The sequence below is a fragment of the Ostrinia nubilalis genome, chromosome 14 (genome assembly GCF_963855985.1).
Source record: "Ostrinia nubilalis chromosome 14, ilOstNubi1.1, whole genome shotgun sequence".
Lineage (NCBI taxonomy): Eukaryota > Metazoa > Arthropoda > Insecta > Lepidoptera > Crambidae > Ostrinia > Ostrinia nubilalis.
In genome coordinates this window covers 16,013,859-16,030,955 of record NC_087101.1, presented here as the reverse complement: position 1 = coordinate 16,030,955, position 17,097 = coordinate 16,013,859, and the positions used below count along the sequence as shown (strand labels likewise).

The following is a 17,097-nucleotide window of genomic DNA, read 5'->3' as shown; positions in this document are numbered from 1 at the left end:
AATAAATATTTTTGTATTTGTAAGTTAGGCACATACAGTTTCAGAAAATTGTAAAGGAGATACTTATTATCAAAATGTCGAGCTGCACTCCCAATCCCAATTCGCTATGGAGGTCTTGGTACACACAAAATTGCGAGTGTAGCATTGCCTGCCTTCCTTTCATCTGCCTATAGCACTAAAGACCTCTTCATATCTATTTTTTTAAACTCGTCTGTCCGTGACGCTGAGGTCTCGTGTTTGATAAGATGCAAGGAATGCATGATCAAATTTGTCCAAAATCGATTATCTTCACAAAGGAAATGGAACCGAGCCGCTGTGTAAAATTACGTATGACTCTATCTATGGTCATCTTGTATGAATGATACACACCGTGCTGAGTCAGAAACGGTTCTCGTCTTATTGCCGTTGCTTCCTTGTCAGGACTACGGAACCCTAACAAACGGGATGTCATTTCATGATTATATCGGGCTGAAGCAAGTCTAGGGCACTGTGTTAACATATTGTAAAATTAGCCCTAGAATTGAATAAGTATACCTACCTAGCTTAGAAACGAGTACCTAATAAAATATGTAAATGTAGGTGACAGCATCATTTAATTTTCTTTTTTCAAAAGACGAAAAAATACATTAATAAATCACAAAATAAACACAGGAGAACCAAAGTGACCGACATAACTCGCAGAGTTGCTAAAATCAAGTGGCAGTGGGCGGGGCACGTAGAATAAAATAGAATAGAATAGAAAGTATTTATTTGTCTCAAAACAGGTTTCATTTACAGTTTATCACAGAGACGTGACTCGTAGAGACGATGGCTGTTGGGGCAGATAAGTTCTCGAGTGGCGACCACGGGCTGGAAGACGAAGCGTGGGCAGGCCTCCTACTAGGTGGACCGACGATCTAGTAAAGGTCGCGGGAAGAGCCTGGATGCGGGCAGCGCAGGACCGTTCATTGTGTAAACCATGGGGGAGGCCTTTGTCCAGCAATAGAAGTCATTTAACTGACACGAACGAACGAAACACGAAGGAATAATTGATCGGCTGCAAGCATTTGATTAATAGTGTGTAACTCCCACAAAATAAGGCTAGACTATCGACATTCGCTTCCTCTAGCGTAATTGATGCCTGCAGCCACAGATAACCGCAGCGAAGCTTGTATTGTGTCCGATACGTGTAACACCAGGCATGGCAGCCATTGAGTTGTGGAAGCGAAATCCTAGTAAGTATAATAAATAAAATGCATTGCAATTGTTTCATTTTATTTATTGGTGTGTTGCGCGTGTCGTAGTAATTTAGTCACTTAAATCCTGGCGCGTATCCAGGCGGCGAAGGAGGTAACGCGGGCGAAGGCGGCGGGGAGGCCGCGCGTGCAGCCCTCAGTTGACCCGAAGGAAGTGATACCGATCTGCAACGCAATGTTCACAATGCACAACAGGTGTTCAATAGGTATTTGTATCTAAAATGTGTTGCCAGTTTCACCTTGCCTATCTAAAATCATAGATGCCCCCGATTCAAGCTACGCGAATCACAATAGATAATAATCAATTGTTACGCTGTCATAAAATTATGCGACCGCGGGGATTGATGGCTATATTATGTATACCAAACAATCAATAACCGACCTCACGTCAGTGAGGTAAGTAAGGCACATAGTTATGACATAATGTTTTATGTACTATGTCTTTTATGAAAATGTTCGGCTAATTTATACAGTTCATGTGACGTGTAGAACAGGGTTTGTACTGACCAGCACGCGGCTGTCGCCGGAGCCGACGGCGAGCGGGCCGCCGGAGTCGCCGGGGCACACGCTGCGGCCGCCGGCGCCGCTGGTGCACAGCGTGGACGACAGGATGAGCGGCCCGAACGTGCCGCGGCACACGTCGTTGCCGATCACCTGCAGCGACACCTGCCTCTTGTCCTGGTTTTGGGTAATTTGCGCATCTGCAATAACGGGACACTCATAAACCGCTCTTTACTTACCTGCCAGTAAAATATTTCTAAAATAAAATGAGACCAACTAATTTTCGAATCGAACTGCCTAAGGTGGGAGTCGCTCGGTAAGCGAAAGGTCGTGGGTTCGATTCCCAACCCCTTAGACCTACATTTATCTCGTTCAATCAGGCTGGCTTAACTATGTCGTTTTCACTTACTGTCAGCAGTGAGACCGAATCCAGCGGCCACAGCCCATTGTCCGCTGTAGGAATCAGAGCCAGTAGGCAGGTTAATGGGTCTGATTGTGTCTGCAAAAAATATTTTTTTCTTCGTACCTACATTTATTATAATTATAGACAAACAAAAAAGACAAGATTTTACCCACTCATAAATAAGATACGAGTAACTTTTGCTATGAGCAAGCAATGTTTTATAGCAGCATTTTTAAAAATAAAACTTATTATTTATTGTCAATGAATACCTACTGGTAAACGCTACGTGATTATGGACTATGATAGCGACATCATTCATAACGATGGTGGGGATCCAGTTTTGGTGGACCTGCACGTTGCTGGTGGTGATGCGCACGCCGCCCGAGAACAGGCGGTTGGAGCCGTACACGACGGTGAACTGGCGCGCCTGGTTGCGGCCGTCCCACCAGCAGTGCGCCGCCGTCACCGCGCGCGAGCTGGTCAGCAACGAGGAGCCGCACACCGACTGCCTGCCGTCGGCCAGCGCGATCACCAGGCCGCCCTGTGTTCAGAAACTTCATGCGATACTGACGGCAGGTCACCAGGGGCGTGAGCGTCGATTGAGGGGCTCCCGTCGGCTCAGACTTACAAGATGCGGCTGCGCGCCCGCGCTGACGGCCTGGCCGCCGGCGACCCTGCCGTCGAAGTCCAGCGCGCGCTCGCGATGCCGGATGAGCGCGGCGCGCGCCACGCCCGCGCTGTCGTGGTAGTACAGCAGCGGCGCCTCGAACGCGCCCGCCGCCGCCACCGCCAGCGCCAGGAACCACACCACGGGCGACTGCATCCTTCGTTACCTGAGGGACACGAGAGATATTATGCAATTAGTTAATTATTGTTTTTTATAGTAACTTTAATATCTTATCGTTAGTTAATCTATTTTATTTTATTGATCGATGAAGTTTATATCTCGCGTATCAAATGTAGATGTAATGTTAACAAATCATGCAAGAGATTATCGTCTAGCTAGGTACTTAAGGTAGAGCTTAGACCATAGACATCCGGGATTATTTTATTTTAAAATCTATCAGTAAGAAAAATAATAATATAAACAAAAATCATTACCTATTAAAAGTAAAGATCATTATTATGTATGTATTGTAGGAGTATTGACGTGTTCAGCTGTTTTTTGACTGAATTCACTAGTAGTCCAGTCAAATCAAACGGCAAACATCGCAAACGCGCATGTTTAACAACCGTACCGTAAACTCTATAAACCTTATGGGGACCAATCTATGGCCCTTTGAATTCATTGTTACCGAACTTATTCAATTTTACTACCGTTTGAATTAATATTGTCAAAATCGCTCATCCTATGAGAAAAGTTATCTTATATTAAGGTAATAAGTCCAGTGGTCAGCAGTGGTCACCTACAATAAATTAGGTGATTGAAATGCCGTACAAACGCAAAGGTTGATTTATTTAGGGCAGCGAGGATTCGCAGATTTTAGGATCAGTCTTCACGTTTGGTTCTAAAAGTGATAAATAATTTACAATATTTTAAGACCAACCGCAGTTCAATAAGCCTTTAGGCTAAATGGGCTAAATACAAGATTGATGCAGGTTGGTAGGACTATATTAAATACTTATTTATGTTTCAGTCAAACTCATAATCAGTCAAAAGTTTATGACTGATGCCCTTTGGTCAATATCACTTTTGACTGATTTTTCCAGTCAAAACCACTTTTGAGTGCAAAGAAGGCGCGGGCGGAAGCTAGTGCCCCATAAAATCTATGGGAGAGTCTCGTTTGACAGTTTTATAAAGCATGTCAACTGATTGGCGGTATCAAAATAATATCCTATTGACTGTAATTTCAAGTGCCCAAATCAAAGGGGGACATACGACATTTTTTGCCCTATTATGCCCATATCATATTCTTCTTCTTGTCGTGTCCACAACAAACCTACACAGCGTCGGCCCAAAACTCTTAATAATTAGTATTATCTCCATCTGCTTTCTTTATTATCTTGTTTATTTTGGAAAATCCAGAGATAATAAAGATTAAATAAAGACTTATAGGTGCAGAGGTGTTTCCTATTGTTATCTATCTCATACATTTGTAAATACGTATATCATAAATTATCATTAATGATTTTGACACTAAATGATGGATTCCGATTAGGTATTTTAAGTAACTTAATTAACTACCACCACAATATTCATCGAAAATGTTTATTCAGTATAATCGAACAATATACTAGGTATATTGTTACCTAACATAAAACAAAATTTTAAAAAATACGTACATACTTCAGTTGTGCTGAAAGATATGAACTCAGCATGATGTATCATCTCAGTAAGCTGGTCAGCTGGACGTCACATAATTAGTAGTACGCATTTGTGATTTAAAATCTCCAATTCATAAAGCTGGACACACGGTCAATTACTGATGGATTGAAGTGACTTACCTACATCCAAGGTCGTTTTTAATTCGCTTTACTTACGTCAATTAAACTGACCTTGAATATCAAAAATAGCAAAATGGAAACCAACTCCTGAAATTGAGTTGGGCTAGTTTGAAATATTTTTTTTAATAATTTCCATGGAATGGTATCAAGTTGGTACTACTTAATTCTTGGGATCCTATTATAGAAATAGAATGAATGAAAATACAAATAATTAATTATTACGCAGGCAGATGATCCATAGAAGCCCAAGAGAGATGTTGGCCGCGCGCCGGCTGCGATAGTAGTTGTGATGGTAGCGCCGCAACTAGCGCCCGCGCGGCCGCGATGCAAGCAGTTGCCGGCTCGTTATGTTCACGTTTAGTCGCAGCTGTCGCTCAACATTACTTTATTGATAAATCATACACTGGCGCATGATAAATTAGTCTTTAATACTTTATAATCCGATTGAAATGCAGATAATGCGAATGGAAAAACCACCTACCTAATACTTAAATATGCCAAAGCCCTGTTAATAATAAAAAACATTACATTTCTAATGAGGGTTTTCGCGTATGAAAGATCCGCTAGATGGCGGGACGTGGATGTGGGGTCTGACTGCTGCGTGATTGGTGGATTTTGACATATCTGTCAATGTCATGTCAAAATTAATAACCAATCATGCAACATTTAAAAAAAAACTCAATGAAGAATGGAATAAATAAATTATCACCGGGCAATCTTCAAATTTCACTGTCCACCGTGTCTCGCTAAACACTCGACATTGGCGAAACCAGTGTGCTTCAAATACGCACCATTGAAGCCATTAAACAGAATAATAATAAAAATGCAGCATTTGGACCTTGCGTCTACGTAATACCATCTGGCGGATTTTTCATACGCGAAAACCCTCATTTTATCAGACAAAACCGACTCCAAAAAACCTGTAATAAAAAGTAGTAATCACGTTATTTAGGTATTTATTAGGAAATAATACCATGATTGATATTCTCGGAGTTGGTGATAATGGGACCACCTCAAAAGCCACCTATCGAACAATAAAAATTGGCCAAGTGCGTGTCGTGTCACGCGCAGTGTAGGGTTCCGTAGTTCTCCGTCGTTACCACAATATATTTCAGAAGCAAGCAATTAAAGTCACTTTTCATATTTTCTTCTAAGGAACTTTTACTAGTTAAGAAATTTTACAATACATGAGTCAAATGACTATTACTCTTAAACTAACTGATGTTGAATTTTATTTTACCGTTTTGTCGGCGTGATAAATATACATACCTCCACAAAATTACAGCTCTCTAGTGCCATCAGTTTCAGCAAAACCTCGGACAGACAGACATATCGAAACTATAAGGGTTCCTTGTCAGGACTACGGAACCCTAAAAAAATAATTTTGAAAATCGGTCCACAGAAAAAAAACATAGGTACTGCCGAACATAGAACCTCCTCCGTTTTTTAAGTCTACTTAACCTAATCAAAAAGGAGGACGTGATAAAGCTCATAAAACTTCCTATTTTTTGGTCGACGTCTTGAACGATGTCTAATCTATGTATTCTTCAACCTTTCGATGTCAAAGATACCTATTCGGTAGATGACAAATTTAAAACAACTTAAAACTCGCTATCAAGGGGTAAAAATGATAAGGACTCTGGACAATTAATTTCTCGAGACACCCACATAATAAATAATTAATTAATCACGTTTATCTCTCTAAGCCTAGGCCACACCTACCTCGGCGCAGACCGGCTTAGTTATTGAAGTCGGTTTTTTTAAACGCAGTTTTTTTATTATATTTTACTTTTTAGTGTTTGTAATAGGTTGTTTTGTTAACTACAGTAGGATTTTTTAGATTAGATCAGGTGTTTTATTGTCATGCCTCGTAATAAGTATTTATGTAGATCCTAAGAAAGGGGAACGGAAATTAAATAAAAAAAAAGGTTAACAAAAGCCGCCTCCAAAAAAGTCCACTAAAAGGTATAAAATATGCCCATGTTAACATGGGCTAGTGTCGGCTCATAATACCCATTTACCTAACACCCTGTATAGTCTGCCAAATTCCAAGCTCAAGAAACGTACTAAATATACCGGCACCGACTCCAAAAAGATCAATCATGGTCATGTACTTGTCCTAATAAATAAATAACGTAATGATTTTTATACTTTTTAGTGGACTTTTTTGGAGGCAGCTAATTTTTTGAAGTCGGTTTTTTTAAGTTAAGTTTAAATTTTTAAGTTAAAATTTTTAAAGTTATTTTTTACTTTTTAGTGTCTGTAATAAGTTGTTTTGTAAACTACAATATGATTTTTGTACTTGCTATTTGTGCCTTTTGGTATTTCCTATCAAATAAAAAAAGAATCGCTCAAATCGGACTAGAAATCTTTAAGTAATCATCAAATAAATAAAATTTTCATGGGACCAAATAACAGCTATTTTGCATCGATGAAAGAAAGAATTTCGTAAATCGGATCAGAACTCTTGGCGTAATTGGTGTACATACATATATAAAAAAAACATACCAAGCAAGCAACTGAATTGAGAACCTCCTTCTTTTGTTGAAGTCGGTTAAAAAGGAATGACTCCGTAAAAATTCTGATAGAAATTCATACCTACTCATAAAATAAAAACTAGTTAAACAAAATATTTTTTTATGTGACCATTGCTATTTGTTCTTTTTAGTATTTTCTATCAAACAATAAAAGAATCAATCAAATCGGACCAGAAATCTTTTAGTACTCGGCGTATGTACAGATTGTAAAGATTTCTGGACGACATAATTGTCATGAATTACGACCGACGCGACGTCCAGGTAAACTAAAAATGCTCATAAAATAAAAACTACTCCAGCAAACTAAATTAAATTTTTATGGGACCAAATGGCAGCTGTTTTGCATCGATCAAAAAAAATAGTTTCGTAAATCGGATTACTAAATATGATCGGCGTAATCGGTGTAGTACATAAGTACCTACATAAAAAAACATACCAACCGAATTGAAAATCTCCTTTTGTTGAAGTCGGTTAAAATCTTACAAACGTACTACCTACTGTTTCGGCTTTAATCTCCAACCTTAGAAAAATAGTTTAAATTTATTGATTACAGCAGTATACAGGAGTACAGGACTGCGGGGGGTGAGCAGTGAGGTAAGCGTCCTTTCCGATTACATTTTGATGTACTCGTATAAGAGATAGATAATGTCCCTTATATCACAAGGAGCTTTCATTTTGTATCTCTCAAATTAATTTATTGATTACTTGATATGATAATCATAAAACAAAAATATATTTTATGTATATTGTGGTGGACTGCAGTGGACTGTATGCGTTTGTGTGTGTTCGAGAGCGCTGACCGGACGATGATGACTGCCGTTGAGAGCTTGCCCTTACTATGTCAGGCGTAGTAGGTGCTACTTGCAGGAATAAAACCACTATTTAACTTGCTGAGACTTCTCGCGTTTATTATTCGCTTCCTTTTCTCAGTTCTTGCTTCTTCAGATCATTTGTTGCTTGGAGCACTTGTTCTCTGAACTGAACTCAACAACAACAACATCAACATGCCAGCTGGTTTTTTTTTTTTTTTTTTGAAGGGACGCGCGCTGGTAGCTTGAGGAGCTTTTCCAGCTTCACCGGGCAGAGTGGCGAGTACAGAAGGTACTCTAGCCGTTGGCGATCGTCGATGCGCGTGCCGATGAGGCCGAGTGTGGGCTTCGCGAAGCGAAGCCCAGGCTCGTCCGCGTCGGTCGCAGACCGACGTTCGCGATCGGGCCGTATCGAGCGCATAAGGCGCCCGATCAGTGGCGAACCCAACTAGAGGGTTGCCCACCGCGGTGTTGGACCGAAGTCCAGCCTACGGCAGGCTCACTCTAGTGGGCCCGATCGAGGGGACTACGGACGCGGCCTGAGGGCGCCACGGTAGGCTCGGACCTCGGCTCAGGCCGTGTCCGGGGGACGGATAGGGGAGAACCGGCCCGGTACATGTCTGTACCGTCCGAAATGGAAAGCAGGGCCTCGTACTCGCCGGCGAGTACGGTGTAACGAGCTACTGTGTTGTGGAGTAGTTGGCGTGCTTAAGGCAGTGATGTCTGTGTTCAGAAATTCGGTAATAGGATCGTCCGGGTCGTCTAGGACATGCCTAGGTCGTCGGTATTGGGCAGCGACATCTTTCTGGGGTGTATACGTGGCGGCGCTAACGATAAGAGGGTTCTTGTGGTTGATCGCTTTATCAAAGTAGCGGCGAGAGGCTTCTTTCATAAAGTGATCAATCGATGGGATCTCGAAATCTCTATGGAGATTCGTATGCCAGCTGGAGCGGTTCATTCCGTATTTATGGGGAGCGGCTATCTCCGTCCCGCTTTCACACGCTATTGCTATCCCTGTCTTCGGGAAATCCACAGATTTTGCTAATTTTCTCCAACTGGCAGGTAGTTTCACAATGGTTTCTTACAGATGCGTAATTAAATTATCTACATTATACTAAAAGTTTCATCTCAAAATTCCCAAAATTGGCGAAGTTATTGACAAAAAACCTAAAACGGCTCTCTTTACGGTATTGCCTCGCGCAACGGACCATCCGTGCAAGACAAGGACAAAACATATTGCTATCTCACGCTCTCTAGAATGTTCGAAGCGAGAGGTCCGATAATTCCGTCTCGTTTCTTCTCTATTTTTTCCTGAACATTCCAGATTTTCCAGAAAAGTGTGAAAGAGAAGCTATTGTGGAAGTGAGAGATCAGACAATGCAAGAAAGAGGCCTACCGAGTGAGTAAGCGAGAGAGCCTGATGGTTTTCGCTACGGTATTGCCTTTTTTACGAAAATTTCATGTTCATTTTCTTAATTACGAAACAGATTAATTAGTTAATTTGAACTAATTGACATGATGTTGCTAACATTAATTCTGACTCTCTTTGACGTCGCTAACATATAATTCATGTGATGATGACATTTGTACTAAGTAAACTGGTGGGTATATAAGAGAAGTCAAAGCACTATACTGACACTAGTAGATTCAGCCGTCAAAATGCAGTCGTCCCTCTTGTTCCTGTTGGTGGTGGCGGCGGCGGCGGCGGAGCTGCTGCAGCCCAACACGCGCTACCACGAGACCGAGGGCATCCCGCGGTTCCTGGAGGTCCAGCGCCTGGAGGAGGGATCCGACTTCGACGGCGGCAGGATCTGGGGCGGGCAGGCCGCTAATGCCGGAGCCCATCCTCATCTGGCAAGTTTTTCATCACTGTTGTACTAGTCTTTGTAAACATGTAATTATTGTTAATTTAATTATTAATTCTTAAAGGACAATTAAATTTTGTCTGTTCAGTAATGAAGAACACGACTACCACCATTAATAACAAAGTTTCTATTTCGGGAGGACTCCTAATTACCCTGACCAGTAGACAGCAGTCAAGTGTGCGTTAAAGATGTAGACTTCTCGGAATGATTGAAACAAAAATTTTAAGTTGTATATTTCTGAACAGGGAGGACTGCAAATTCTCCTAACAGATGGAAGGCAATCAATTTGCGGCAGCTCGTTAATCAGCAACACGCGCTCGGTGACGGCGGCGCACTGCTGGCGCACCAACTCCATGCAGGCGCGCCAGTTCACCGTCGTGTGGGGCTCCAACCGCCTGACCACCGGCGGCACGCGAGTGGTCACCACCAACGTGGTCGTGCACCCGCAGTACAATGCTAACACCCTGAACAACGACGTGGCCGTCATCAGGCACAACCACGTCAACTTCAACAGTGAGTCACTCTTTCTGACGAAGCCTAAAATAAACTGCCACTTACAAAAGCTACATTCAGTTTTTTGACTAATTATTCCTCACAATATATTTTGAGTTATTGTTTTCTGGAGTGAGTTTTAGTTTTCATTAATTAATAAAACAAATCAAATCAAATATTTTTCTTGCCTAATGTAGGTGCATACAGGTCACTCAATAAAATATTAATTAACTGTTTGTAAATAAAGCGTAATATACAAAATTATTTAATAAACTATTATGTTCTGAAAAAGGTCACTTTCTTCTTCGTTCATGTGATGCTTCTTCTTATCACTGGCTTGTATTTATCCCGAAGCAGTGGTAGGGTTAAAATAATATTTTGTTGTCCAGCAGCAGGTGATCTTCTCTTCTATTATGAGATTCAGGGTTCATTTTCCAATACTGATTTAGGTTTTAATAAAATATCTCAGGCTAAATAACTAAGGCATACTCGTAAAATGTTGCAGACCAGATCAACCGCATCGCCCTCGCCACCGGCTCGAACAGCTTCGCGGGCACCTGGGCTGTGGCTGCCGGTTTCGGCCGCACTGGTGATGGTGAGTCACCATAGTTATAAATTATGATAAGTTATAAAACATGTATGTAATATTATATTTATTCTCTTTTTTCCAATTCAAATACGAATTTGGAATATAAAAGGTACCTATCTACTGCCAAATGGTTTCGTCAAGAATTTGTAACTAAATTCAATACGTGTTCACAGGTTTACTGGCTTCTTCAGGAACAAAGTTCCAAGCCAACCTGTTGGTCATCACCAACGACGTGTGCAGACAGACCTTCGGCAACACCATCGTGGCGTCCACGCTGTGCGTGAGCACCGCGCACGGCAGCAGCACCTGCCCCGGCGACTCCGGCGGCCCGCTCGCCGTCGGCTCCGGCAACAACAGGCAACTGGTCAGTGGTTTACAATCTTATTAACCTATTGCCCGATCCTTGAAAAAGCTTAACTCTCAAGTTTTTAGAAAAAAAAACTAAGTTTGTTCACGATTCCCATATAAGAATTACTTAATGCTTATTGTACTTTATTGTTGCAGATTGGCATCACCTCGTTCGGCACCCAGTGGTGCGCTCGCAACTTCCCCGCCGGGTTCGCTCGTGTCACATCCTTTGCTGCCTGGTTGAGCAGCCAGTGAATAATGCAAATGAAAAACTGAATCTTGCTTATAATATTATAAAACAATAAATTTCTTATTGATGATTGATGGTTTAGTGATTCATTAATTAAAATTACTCATCGCTAAATTAAACATCTTTGACTAAGTAAATACGACTTAAAAACTCCCTTACCTAAATCAACCCAATCGATTTTTTCGCTGATAAGTACCTTGTTATTGCGCCCCTGGAGGTGCACGGTACCTACATTGAAACTTATCTGTGATTGAAACGATATTTTTTTCCATGTTAGGTGTAAATAAGGTTTAGGTACTTGATATCCTACCAAAAACATAAATGTAAAAAGGAGAGCTAAGTTCATAACAAAAATTATGCTAGGCTGTGGGCTTCGCCGCAAAAAGAATGGAGATCTAAATGAGTGCCAAGTTCTACGCAAAATCCAAGTATGATTATAAAGGAACAAAATTAAACTCTATTTCTTTGGATACCTGCCGCGCGCATACGACACACCGTTGCGCGTTGGCCGGTTTGTTTAGCGCGTATTACAAGTTTTATTGTATTATATTGGGGACGCCACTTATTTTTTTAATTAACTCTATTTTTATATTTCTGTTAATGCAGTCGGAGGCATCAAAATTACATAATTATCACCAACAAATTAAAGAATTGGTCATTGATGCCTCCGACTGCATTTGTGAATTTGTCTCGTTACCCGACTGCTCCAGAAGGGGTTATATTTTTCGAGAGTATGTATGTAGGTATGTGTATTTCTTTGGCACGACCTACAGCCTAAACGGCTTGACCGATTTTAGCGTGGGAGGTGTCGTTAGATTCGTCTTATTAATCGTGAGAGTGACAGTGGCTATATTAAAATTGAAAAACGTACGAATTTTATACGCCATAATGTCTTCCAAAAAAAATGTTATTTTCTCAAAACTTATCGTGTGTGTGCTTAGTTATAATATCAAAGGTTTCTAAAGCTTGTAGCGCAAACAGAAAAAAGAAAAATAAATTCCATGCGCGCTACAAGCTTTCTAAATTATTTGACCATTGCATACAATTATTTTTTTCGTTTTAGTACAACTGCATGTCTGAATAAAGCTTGTTTTTAAAAAGTAAAAGTATACTTCTATATCCGTTTTGACCGAAAAACGTATTTCCACCTCATCTTGAAGTAAAGTAACCGACACGGTTTTTTTTATACCTAAACACATCGAGACACCCGGCAGCATGTTCAGCCAAGTTCAAAGGAAAAGAAACTGGCAATGCAGCAGCTGTTTGTAATATCAAACAAACTATTTCGAGCTATTTTTGACCCCTTCACAAGTCAAAACCTATTCATCATACATAGATAAAATTTAGCACATTTATTAAAACCTCCTAGTTTATCTAGGTCCCAAAAATTTTATAAATGTAGCTTCAATAGTTATTGATGTATTCACGTTTAAAACCTGTCATTTTTCATACTAACTGACTCACGATTTCTAGATTGAAAAACTAACCCACTTCCAAATGACCCAGAAACATGATATTTGGCATTAAGATAATATTGAATGAAATGATCAAATGATAAATTAGTATCAAAATATGTAAAAGTTATAGCAAAGTTAAATATGAAAGTGTATATTTGTGTGCTCCACCATGTGTTTCTCAATTATTTTGAACTACTTTTACCGCCTCTGTGGTCTAGTGGTAAGCCTTTAGACACAGAGGTCCAGGATTCGATTCCCAGTGGGAGCAGTTTCTTCTGTTCGGGTTTGTTGGCGCTCCTACGCCTAAACTATAAATTGATTTCACAAAAAGGTTATGTAGACATCAAAAATAGGAAATTTTCTCTAGTTTTAGTTTCTCTCAGCATGTTTTGTCATAAAATTAATCCAAAAGGAAACATTTAAGAAAAACTGCTACTAGGCAGCATTTGTCCAATATTATGGCAGCGCGTCTATGTTTCACAGACTGTTTTTTGTATGTTTCGCAATATCAAAAATACTAAGTTAGGTATGTACCTACCATAATGAGTTCGTCATCAAGTAAATTGGGTAGCATTCGTTTCTTTCTTATTTGTTAAAATAAATGTTCATCAAAATTAAAAAAAAAAACGTAAATTGGGTGCAGTAAACCGATTGATTAGGGGTGTAATTTGGATAATCTTCAAAGTTGTTAGTTGTTGGTAAGTTTTTTCTATTCTATTCTACATATAAATCACATCTTAGCTTTGAACATCAACTCACCGGCCGGGCGGCCACACTATAAGTAATGAAATGCATATTATCAAAATAGGTCTTAATAAAAGTAAAAACAGACATTTCCGTAATTTATTATTTAATTTTGTATGCTACGTTGTGTCGTGTCTGCATCAATCATTGGCTGCTTAACCAGGAGGCGAAGGACGTGACACGAGCGAATCCTGCGGGGAAACCACGCGCGCACCATTGGGTGCCGAACGAGGTGATGCCGATCTGCAATGGTAATTAGCGTTAGCGACATCGGCAAACAACGGGATATAGTTGAGTGGGAAAGACAAAACTTATAACATGAAAGGGCACTGACCAGTTGCCTGTTGTTGCCGGAGCCGACGGCGAGCGGGCCGCCGGAGTCGCCGGGGCAGGTGCTGCTGCCGTGCGCGGTGCTCACGCACAGCGTGGACGCCACGATGGTGTTGCCGAAGGTCTGTCTGCACACGTCGTTGGTGATGACCAACAGGTTGGCTTGGAACTTGCCAGGGTTGGATGAGCCAGAACCTGAAAGAAAATACGTAGGTACTAATTTGAATCTTTGAATCTTTGTTTTAATATTATTTTAAACTAAAGGTATTGCATCTATTTATTCAAACGAAATTGCAATAACAGCGTACTCACCATCACCGTTGCGGCCGTACCCAGCAGCCACAGCCCAGGTGCCCGCGAAGCTGTTCGAGCCGGTGGCCAGGGCGATGCGGTTGATAACGTCTGCAAAGAACGTAGGTTTTAGTGAAAACGTTTAAATTACTTATATGTCACGGTGAAATACTATTACTACAATAGTATTTTATTATGATGAAAGAGATGCTTACTGTTAAACGCGACGGAATTGTGTCTGATGACAGCCACGTCGTTGTTCAGGGTGTTAGCATTGTACTGCGGGTGCACGACCACGTTGGTGCTGACCACGCGCGTGCCGCCGGACATCAGCGCGTTGGAGCCCCACACGACGGTGAACTGGCGCGCCTGCATGGAGTTGGTGCGCCAGCAGTGCGCCGCCGTCACCGAGCGCGTGTTGCTGATCAACGAGCTGCCGCAAATCGACAACTGTCCAGTGGTCAAGGTGATGACGAGCCCTCCCTGTACAATAAAATAAATATTACTTCTGCACAATGATTATGGTTAAGTTTGCGTATGCACCAGTATTTTAAATTACATTTTTGCACCTCCAACAATTAGAGAAGAGTGTTGAATGTTGATTCCACCAATAACATCCCGGAGTCAAAGCGTGTGATTGAATTGTTATAAGAGAAAAGAGGACTTGCCAGGTGAGGCTGCGTGCCGGCGCCCACGGCCTGGCCGCCCCAGATGCGGCCGCCGTCGAAGTCCGTGCCCTCCTCCAGGCGCTGGATCTCCTGCATGCGCGGGATGCCCTCGGTCTCGTGGTAGCGCGTGTTGGGCTGCAGCCGCTCCGCCGCCGCCGCCGCCACCACCAACAGGAACAATACAGCAGACTTCATTGCGACGGCTAATACTGGGACGACACAGTTATTGCTTTACAGTTTCTATTGTTTTTATATGAATGATACATTGCCAATACTGATTATTTTCTTATCTTATCGAAGGGATTAGATAATAATACAATAATCACATAATGCAACACAATAAATTTCATATCCTAAAGGGGCACGGCAGTATGTATGCCAAGTTTCGTATGCAGTTTTGGGTCTGGTATCGGGTGCACCCGCCTATCCGCAACCCAAGAAGACAGAAACTTAGCGGGGCAGGTCTCGTCAACTCGGTGGGCATGTTACACTGGACCCATGAGGAGAAAACCCCTATAAAAACAACTACCGGAGCCATAGCCTGAGATGGAGCTGCTGGCGAAGTTAGGACAATAACTCCGCGAATACCGCGATTAAGAATAATTAACAATTGTTTTTATCCACAACGAGGAAGCTCTTGGCACTCTTGGCCTGTATCTCACCTAATGGTAAGTGACGATCAGGCCGAAGGTGGAAGCGAGCTTCACCACGGAGAATCTTACCTCTAACTTCCGGAACGCAATAATGCTGTTAACATTGTTGTTATGGCGACAGACTTAGGTGAGATGGTGGTAGCTAGCCAGGCGGACTTAGAACAAGCCCTACCACCAACAAATCCGAACAGAAAAATCTGACCCCACTGGGAAGTTGTTATTAAGTGTTTAGTGATTAAGTTGTACTGTTAAAATTGTTCTATAGAGCTTATTAAAAAAATTGGATACTGATAACGAAATCACCCTGTATAGTATGATAATAACTAATTATTGACTATCTACTAATATTATTTTTATGCCATCAATCTCATCGTGATGGTTGACGAACAAAAATATTGACATTATTGACAAATCTTGGCCGATTTTTAATATTGATATAATCATACGTAATTATCAAATAATAATTTATTTATTCATTTAAGGATAGTACACAGCACAATATCAATCTGTGATAACAATGATAATAATAGAGAAGGCTTTAACAAAGCATGATTGATTTTGTTAACTCAGCAAGAAATTATGCTCACTCATATTATAATATCTAATCTTTCTCAACGACTCGTGCATTTAATTGATCATGTGAGACTTTAAACTTTTACATCTGGATGATATTTTTTGGTATTACCTATTATCTATACTTATAATACATCCTGTAGAGAGGTCAATTCTGTACATGAAATATATTTTCAAAATAACTATCAGGGGGTGATTATTACTGATCGATACTAATGCCAAAAATGCAATCAGTAAAATTTTTGTCTGTCTGTCTGTCTGATAAATGGGCTCTCCATCACCAAAAGAGTTTTTCAAATCGAAACAAAGATTCGATTGTTTCCGGAACTATAAGAGCTATACTGTTGAAATAGGCTCCGAAACTGCTGGACCGATTTGAAAAAATATTTTATTATTAGAATATTAACAATAGTTAATTTATAACATATTATGTACTATAAAATGTGGATAGATAGAATATGAGACAGAAACACATTCATGATTGTGACTAGGGTTGCCAGGTCCAAAAACACAAAAGTCGGACTATGTGCTTCATTTCAGGGGGGGGGGGGGGGGTGCAATTAGTGAGCGAGTGAGTACTATCACGTCCTGATGCGTGCGTGCCTTATTCTGTGGCTCGACTTTCGCCTGGCGCGGCAGCCAAATAAAAAGCCTAACAAAAGCCGGACAGGCCGGACATCGGTGATTTTGGCCGGACACGCAATCAAAAAGCCTAACTATGTCCGGCTTTATCCGGACGCCTGGCAACCCTAATTGTGACAGACCGAAGTTAACGCGGGCGAATTCGCGGGCATAAGCTAATGTATTAAATACGTATAATGATATTGTTCGAAATAAAATCATTTATGCGTTTCTGAAAATAAATAACAGATTTATTGCTCAAAACCTAACTTTACAGTTTTCAAAA

General features: G+C 41.0%; 3 protein-coding genes across 3 annotated transcripts; 1 reads left to right on the top strand and 2 right to left on the bottom strand.

Annotated features, from left to right (window-relative positions):
* Positions 1-1,241: 1,241 nt before the first annotated feature.
* LOC135078255 (collagenase-like) lies at positions 1,242-4,895 on the bottom strand. The gene is made up of 6 exons (XM_063972853.1): positions 4,807-4,895; positions 2,768-2,972; positions 2,413-2,680; positions 2,146-2,235; positions 1,743-1,936; positions 1,242-1,400 (listed from the first exon to the last, which is right to left on the bottom strand). Exons 2-6 carry the CDS (start codon positions 2,960-2,962, stop codon positions 1,296-1,298), a joined length of 852 nt encoding a protein of 283 aa, XP_063828923.1. The 5' UTR covers positions 2,963-2,972; positions 4,807-4,895; the 3' UTR covers positions 1,242-1,295.
* A 4,677-nt stretch (positions 4,896-9,572) lies between these two features.
* On the top strand, positions 9,573-11,544 carry LOC135078254 (collagenase-like). The gene is made up of 5 exons (XM_063972852.1): positions 9,573-9,784; positions 10,041-10,308; positions 10,793-10,882; positions 11,050-11,240; positions 11,381-11,544. Exons 1-5 carry the CDS (start codon positions 9,590-9,592, stop codon positions 11,477-11,479), a joined length of 843 nt encoding a protein of 280 aa, XP_063828922.1. The 5' UTR covers positions 9,573-9,589; the 3' UTR covers positions 11,480-11,544.
* A 2,216-nt stretch (positions 11,545-13,760) lies between these two features.
* Positions 13,761-15,194, bottom strand: LOC135078253 (collagenase-like). Its single transcript, XM_063972851.1, has 5 exons — positions 14,961-15,194; positions 14,512-14,775; positions 14,318-14,407; positions 14,010-14,200; positions 13,761-13,918 (listed from the first exon to the last, which is right to left on the bottom strand). Exons 1-5 carry the CDS (start codon positions 15,157-15,159, stop codon positions 13,820-13,822), a joined length of 843 nt encoding a protein of 280 aa, XP_063828921.1. The 5' UTR covers positions 15,160-15,194; the 3' UTR covers positions 13,761-13,819.
* Between the last annotated feature and the right edge of the window lie 1,903 nt (positions 15,195-17,097).